Raw genomic sequence first — 6,841 nt, 5'->3', positions numbered from 1 at the left:
TGCGACGTGGGCTGGTAGCTTTCATCGACGACCGGGGCCCCCTTCTCGACGTCTCCGTCAATCTTCTGACTGAACTCCTCAAACAGCTCAGAGTATAGGACTGCAAATGAGGACTTTATGTCTGCAAATTGCTCTTCAGCAGCTTGCTCTTTCCTCCTTGATTCCACAAAAAAGTGGTACGCTCCACTGAAAAGAAAGCAAAAATGATCAAGTGAAAGCACACAAAACCAAACCAAACACTTATTCGTAGACGGCTTCGAGCATTGATATCGCCTTAAAGTACCGGTAAATTAGCCCGTATCCGGTGTCGAAGGCTCGCTGCAGTGATCGCTCCTTTGCCGGCTCAAAGGACTCGTGAAATGCCGTCTGAATTTATCTTCTTGAAAAGCTCTTTCCAGCTGGCAACATTGCCCAGAAGTTTGGCTTTTTGAGTTTGGGATTCGAAAAGTCATCACCTTGAAGAGATAGAACAAGAATAATTCGGTAAAAGCTTTTATTTACAAAAAAACAATGTCACTCTTTAGCCGTCAGCTCGCTCTCAATCTTGTTGAACATTCGCTTGATGTGATTCGGTATGCGGTTAGCTCGCTTTCGCTTCTTTCTGCTCTCCTTCGAGTTTGATGCCCCCGCCGCCGCCGATGATGATGATGATGATGATGATGAGGGGTGAGCTGCCTTTGAGGCGGCGCCCTTCTTCTTACAGGAGAGAGGGTTCGGTCCTTTCGGACCTTTCCGCTTCTTCTTCTTCTTATCCGCCTCCTCCTCCTCCGCGTCCTCACCGAGCACTCGCCTCTTCAGCGACTTCAGCGTCTGCAGCTGGTGGTCGTCGACGGTGAGTGCCGCCTCCTGCGACTGCTCGGCCATGTCCTTCGCCAGGTCCTGCGGCTTCTCCATGACGATGGTGTTCATCTTGATGTAGATCAGCGGCACATGGGCGAGGCGGCGCACCCTCTCCGTCAGATCGGCGTCCTGCGTCGCGAGAAAGTAGTGGTCACTGGAGTTCCTCTTCACCAACGAGTGCAGGCACTCACTGGCACCGATTGGGTTCTTCTCGTGGCCGCACTTGTGCACTGGAAACTGCTTCACGATGAGCATCGCACCGTAGAGTGCCTTGCCTAGAGGGAAGTCAGAGTTAGTTGGACTGTTTGGGCTTCAAACGAGATGAACTATCACTTACTGAGCTTTTCAGTCTCATTCACCACGCACACCGTCGTCAGCAGCTTCACCTGGTCGCCGATGTACTTGGGCATCTGCTCGGCGATGTTCACCTTGTTCTTCAGCGCAGCCTGACAGAAGGTGCCATCCAGCAGAATCTGGTACGGCGGGTGAAAGTGGAAGTTGTTTCGGTAGAAGGAGAGGTACCGCTGAACGCGCTTATAGCGAGTGATCTTCATCTTCTTCTGATGACACCGAGCGTAGCACGGTTGAAGAGTTCAGTTCAGGAGCTAATTCAGCGGCGATTCAGCGGAGATGCAACAAATGAGGAATTTCCAAATCAGAATCGCAATCACGTGGAGCAGCAGCGGAAGATGAAAACAAACTCGCCAGCGGCGCTCTATTTTGTGTTCATTTCACGGCGCGCGGCCGCTACAGTGGAAATAGCCTCTAGCGGTGTTGTTTTCTTGTTTTGAGTGTTTTCGAAGCGAAAAAGCGAAAAATTTTTTGAAGACCAATCACCCAAGAATTCACCTCCACCAGTTTCACTATTTTACCTCCCGCTGACAAGATGGTGGCGATGGAGAGCGTGGACAGCGTGGCCAACTACCGGACGATCTTCCTGGTGGACGCCTCGGCGGCCTTCCGCGCCACCTTCTGCGGCCGCCGCTTCGAGATTGAGCTGCCGCCGAAGAAGAGCCAACTGGCACATCTTCACCCACATCTTCAGGGGCATTCTTCAGGGGGCGGCCCGGCATCATTCAGCCCCTTCATCGCCAAGTCGCTGTACAGCTGCGCCGTGGAGGCGCTCTTCGAGTACTGCCGCATCGTCTGGGACCTCTTTCCCAACGGCGAGCGGGCGATCAAGGTGAGCGCCTGTCTGAGCGACTACGTCCGCCCGCTGAACAGCTGGGAGGTGGGCCAGCAGAACTACCTCGCCCTTCATGACGCCTTTGGGCGGCTGTCCAGCACCCTGAGACTGCAGCAGGCGGCGGCAGGAGGAANATTCTTCAGGGGGCGGCCCGGCATCATTCAGCCCCTTCATCGCCAAGTCGCTGTACAGCTGCGCCGTGGAGGCGCTCTTCGAGTACTGCCGCATCGTCTGGGACCTCTTTCCCAACGGCGAGCGGGCGATCAAGGTGAGCGCCTGTCTGAGCGACTACGTCCGCCCGCTGAACAGCTGGGAGGTGGGCCAGCAGAACTACCTCGCCCTTCATGACGCCTTTGGGCGGCTGTCCAGCACCCTGAGACTGCAGCAGGCGGCGGCAGGAGGAAGTGCCGGACTTCAGCACCAGAGCTCAGTGGAGAACGACCTCGGGCTCGCCTACCTGACCAACGGTTTCGCCGCCGAGCTGGACTCCCTCTCGACGGCCAACTTTGATCTGACGGGAGCGGCGGCGGCGGCGGCGGCGACCACGACCAACTCGGCGCGCATCATCATCGTCACGGCGCTGCCGAAGAACGCGGCGGTGGTGAAGGCCCTTCAGGAGAAGATCCGGACCATCGTCGAGGAGCACGGGCAGATGTCGCAGGAGTCGCGGGCGCGCATCAAGGCCCTCGACGTGATCGTCATCAACACGGTGCCCTGTCAGGAGGAGGACGTCATCCCCGGGCACGAGTCGCCGCCACCGCTGCTCCGACCTTCCAAAAACCTCCGCGGCTGTCCCTTCTTCACCGAGGACCTGCCCACCGTCCACCTCTCCGCCAACCTCTCCTTCACCGTGTACAGCACCTTCTCCAGCTCCTTCCTCTCCTCGAAGCTAACCAACATGGCCTTCGAGCACTTTGATCTCGCCTCCTCCACCATCTCGGGCATTCCGATGAAGGAGGAGCAGAACGCCGGCAGCTCCGCCAACTACGACGTGGAGATCGTCCACTCGAAGCGCGTTCACACGCAGTTCTTCGACAGCTGCGTCTACGCGCCCATTGCCAGCGACCTGAGCGGCTTCTTCAGCACCTGCAGCCGCGAGGGCCACCAGTATCAGACGCTAATTCTCAAGTGGTGCACACCAAAGTCGAGCTTCAGCGAGATGAACAACATCATGGGCTCGTACCGCCTGACGGCGGTGGACGTCAACAGCCGTCCCTCCAGCTGTCTAATTAACTTCCTCCACACCGGGAAGACGGTCAACCTGGAGATGACCGGTCGGCAGACGGCCAAGAGCACGCACCCGAAGCTGACCTCGCACTCGCTGCAGTCGCTCAACGGCGAACTCTACATTAACGTGCTCAACTGCACGCGGTCGCCGATTGAAGAGCCGCCCTCCATCAGCGAGGGCGTCGGCGGCCGCGTCACCGACTACCGCGTGAATGAGCTCGCCGAGCTGATGCGGGCGCACCGGCTGGTCCGGGTGGAGCCGCCGGCGAAGACCGGCGCAGGCCACCACGAGGGCCTGACCACGGTGGCGCCCCCCGCCGTCGACCGCTTCCGGGCGTCGCGGCTGGCCCTCCAGCGCGCCACCCTCTACTGGCCGCTCTCCTTTGGCTTCACCGTCTTCTTCAACATTCGCGACGCCGGCTACGCCAACTTCTACTCGCTGCTCAGCCGCGACCGCCTGAGCGGCGCCGCCGAGGTCGCCGAGCTGCGGAACCTCCTCTTCGGCCTGGCCGGCAGCGAGGCGAAGGGCGTCAACCTGCCCATCAACGCCGCCATACTGCGCACCTCCTCGGCCGCCGCCTCCGGCTCGGGGAAGAGCGCCGCATCGTTGAAGCGCGAGGACCACTACCGCATCCTCTGGCTGGAGATGGAGCACATTCTCCGGTGCTACTGTCGCCTGGCGGAGAATGGAAGTGGTGGTGGTGGTGGCAGCGGTGGTATCACCGCCAACCCCGCCCACCAGGAAATTTTCAGCCTCTTTGAGAGCGTCAAACCGCACAGTGGCGCCTCCTTTGACGCCAGCCACCTGCGACTGCTGCTGCCTTGCGGCAATGGCACCGGAAAANACCGCCAACCCCGCCCACCAGGAAATTTTCAGCCTCTTTGAGAGCGTCAAGCCGCACAGTGGCGCCTCCTTTGACGCCAGCCACCTGCGACTGCTGCTGCCGCCTAGCGGCAATGGCACCGGAAATGGCGGCGTCGACCGAGCGAAAACTCCTCCACCTCCGAGTCTCTTTTCAGCTCAAGCGGCAGCGGCGGCAAATCAGAACAAGCCGGAAAATGGTGAGGCCCTGGTGACCGAGGCCAAAGGGGTGGGCTCGGCGGCCGCTGCCGCTGATCAGAAGACTCGGCCGAAGAGCCTCTTCGACCCCGGCCATGTGGTGCCCAGCGCCAGCAGCATCCACGAGATGTTCGTCGCGCGGATGGAGACCAAGAACAGCAGCCGCCGGCGGGAGTTCATCGGCCGCCTCACCGCCGACGGGGCGAAAAAGGTGAAGCTGTACAAGGAGATGCTGCCGCAGCCTGGTGCCGCCAATGCCAACGCCACCGCCGGTGATGACCTGCAGCAGCAGCAGCAGCAGAAGAGTGCAGTCCATTCCAACTGAGACCATTTTGCTTGACGTGTTTCACTCTGCGCGTTTTAAATAATAAAGAAAGAAAGAGACCTCGTCTGTGAAGGGACAGTGTGTTTAGACTCTAAACTGTAGACCCTCATGCGTTCCTCGTTCGGTGTTCCTTTCAATTTACTTCCTACTTCTCCTCCTCTTCATTGGCCGTATTGAATTTCACAACATTTGTCTCATTTGACACTCTACAGACCGTCCCACTCGTCGGCACTGGAGTCGACCTCTTCCTCGTCATCGTCATCGTCCTCCTCATCGCTGCCCATCGCCGCCAGCCGCTCTGCGGCGTCTCGAATTTCCGCTCGACAGACAGTGCAGAGGCCTCGCCGCAGACTGCTGTAGCACGGCAGGCAGTAGACGGCGTCGCAGGCGGCGGCCGTGTTCGGACACCGGACGCCATCACCACCGCCATCACCGCCGGCCAGAGGTGGATAGAGGTGGACGACCTTTGGACACTGAATGCACTGCTGCTGCTGCTGCTTGGGGTCAGCGGCGATGCAGCCCAGCGTTCGGCCAATCGTGCTGAAGGGCCAGTAGCGACAGAGGAAGAAGGTCCGCTGCTTCAGCTGCTTCCTTCGGCGAAGCTCTGCCTCCGCCTCCTCTTCTTCCTCTTCTAGCGGAACTCCCTGGAGGGGATTCACCTGGCCGGCCTTCTGAAAGAGGATCACCTTGGCCTGCGGCATGACGAGGTTGACGATGCTAGGAGGGAGGGAAGAAGATGATGAAACGATGCGTAGAAGCAAAGACCAGGTCTTACGCTCGAAAGACAATTCGCTGGAGGGTGATGGTGCCGTAGAGCCAGGCGGCCCGCGTCCGCCGCCGCCCGGGAAAGTAGGCGTCGGCGATGGCCGACCGGGAGCGCCGGGCGTAGGGCCAGACGAGGGTGAGCAGGAGCAGGCCGGCCAGGAGCCAGGCCGCCCGCCGGTACATCGCCCAGTCGAGGGGACTCTCCCGCGGGCTGCACTCCGCCAGGGCCGCCCTGAGGGCGGCGATGTCGCTCAGCAGCTTCCCCCCGTCGCCGCCCACCGTCAGGAGGCGCCCCAGCAGCGGAACGTCCGACTGAGCGAGGGTGAGCGAGGGCTCGACGAGGTCCTCGGCGAGGCGGCCGGTCAGCCGGCGCACCCCGGTCACCGCCTGGTACGCCGCCCAGTCGAGGCCGAAGAGGGCGGCGGTGTAGAGGGCGACGTAGCCGTCAAAGAGGAGCGCCCAGGCGAGGGCGGTCGACTCGGGGCCGTTGAGGGCGGCGCCGGTGCGCGGCACGAAGAGGGCGGTCTCGAAGAGGAAGAGCGGCATCAGCGGCTCCGCCCCTCTCGCCTGCTGCTCGCGCTCGTACGCGTAGAAGGCCGGCGTCAGGTAGAGGTTGTCGTAGTTGGCGATGGTCAGGTAGAGCACCAGGTAGGAGAGCGGGCCGGAGAAGACGCGGAAGAAGGTGACCAGCAGCCAGGAGTAGATGACGCCGCTGAGGAGGCGCTTCAGCACCAGCAGCCAGGTGTGCCGCTCCAGGAGGCGGTCCTTCGCGGCGGTCAGCAGCTTGCGGAGAGAGGTGGCCGAGTTGCTGGAGGTGGTGTTTTTTCCATCGTTTCCATCGCCTCCTCCCTCTTCAGTTGTGGTTGTGGTGGTGGTGAAGTTGTAGTTGGCCCGGTAGCGAACGGAGAAGCTCTCGAGGATGCCCTTCTTCAGTTGGCCACCGAGGTCCTTCAGGCCGGCGATGACGCTGTTCGCGGCGTCCTTCATGATGCCGTACAACTTGGCGCCGAACGTCTTCAGGCCCGCCTGCACCGACTCAACAAAATCACCGGCGGCGGAGAATACGTTTGCCCGAAGCCAATCGGCGAAACCGGTGCCGTTCACCACGCTGGTGAGGCCGTCGCCGAGGAAGGTGGTCAGCGATTTGCTCGACTGCACGACGCCGTTCATGGCGTACATGGTCACTGGAGAGAAGAGAAGAAGAAGAAAAGTATGAGTTGGGAGTTTTAAGTGAAAACAAAACAAGTAGAACAACAACAACAACAAGCTGTCTACTTACGCCGAAACACGTGATCACTGGTCTCCTTGAACTCGTCCAGGGTGACCAGAATGGCGTGCAGCGGGTCGCCCGCCTCGCCCAGATTGACGTCAAAGGTCGCCTGCTGCTGCTGGCCGCCCTGCTTGCCGCCTCGCCGGTCGCCCACCTTCCAGTTGAAGT

At 60.4% G+C, this 6,841-nt stretch overlaps 1 protein-coding gene across 1 annotated transcript; it reads right to left on the bottom strand.

The window, feature by feature from the left end:
* Window positions 1-513: 513 nt before the first annotated feature.
* LOC108381335 (rRNA-processing protein UTP23 homolog) lies at window positions 514-1,394 on the bottom strand. Its single transcript, XM_017637754.1, has 2 exons — window positions 1,178-1,394; window positions 514-1,115 (listed from the first exon to the last, which is right to left on the bottom strand). The coding sequence occupies exons 1-2, from the start codon at window positions 1,392-1,394 to the stop codon at window positions 514-516; spliced, it is 819 nt and encodes a 272-aa protein (XP_017493243.1).
* Between the last annotated feature and the right edge of the window lie 5,447 nt (window positions 1,395-6,841).

The sequence above is a fragment of the Rhagoletis zephyria genome, unplaced genomic scaffold, assembly GCF_001687245.7.
Source record: "Rhagoletis zephyria isolate East Lansing unplaced genomic scaffold, Rhagoletis_zephyria_1.1 Rzeph_scaffold_22191, whole genome shotgun sequence".
In the NCBI taxonomy this organism is placed as follows: Eukaryota; Metazoa; Arthropoda; class Insecta; order Diptera; family Tephritidae; genus Rhagoletis; species Rhagoletis zephyria.
The sequence above is the reverse complement of the archived record's forward strand: the minus strand, read 5'-3'. Positions and strand labels throughout refer to the sequence as shown.

Excerpts from the sequence above, each read along its gene's own strand:
- LOC108381335 (XM_017637754.1), bottom strand. The coding sequence starts at position 1,394 with ATGAAGATCACTCGCTATAAGCGCGTTCAGCGGTACCTCTCCTTCTAC. Across the intron at positions 1,116-1,177 it reads GAATGAGACTGAAAAGCTCA|GCAAGGCACTCTACGGTGCG; the intron begins GTAAGTGATAGT and ends ACTTCCCTCTAG.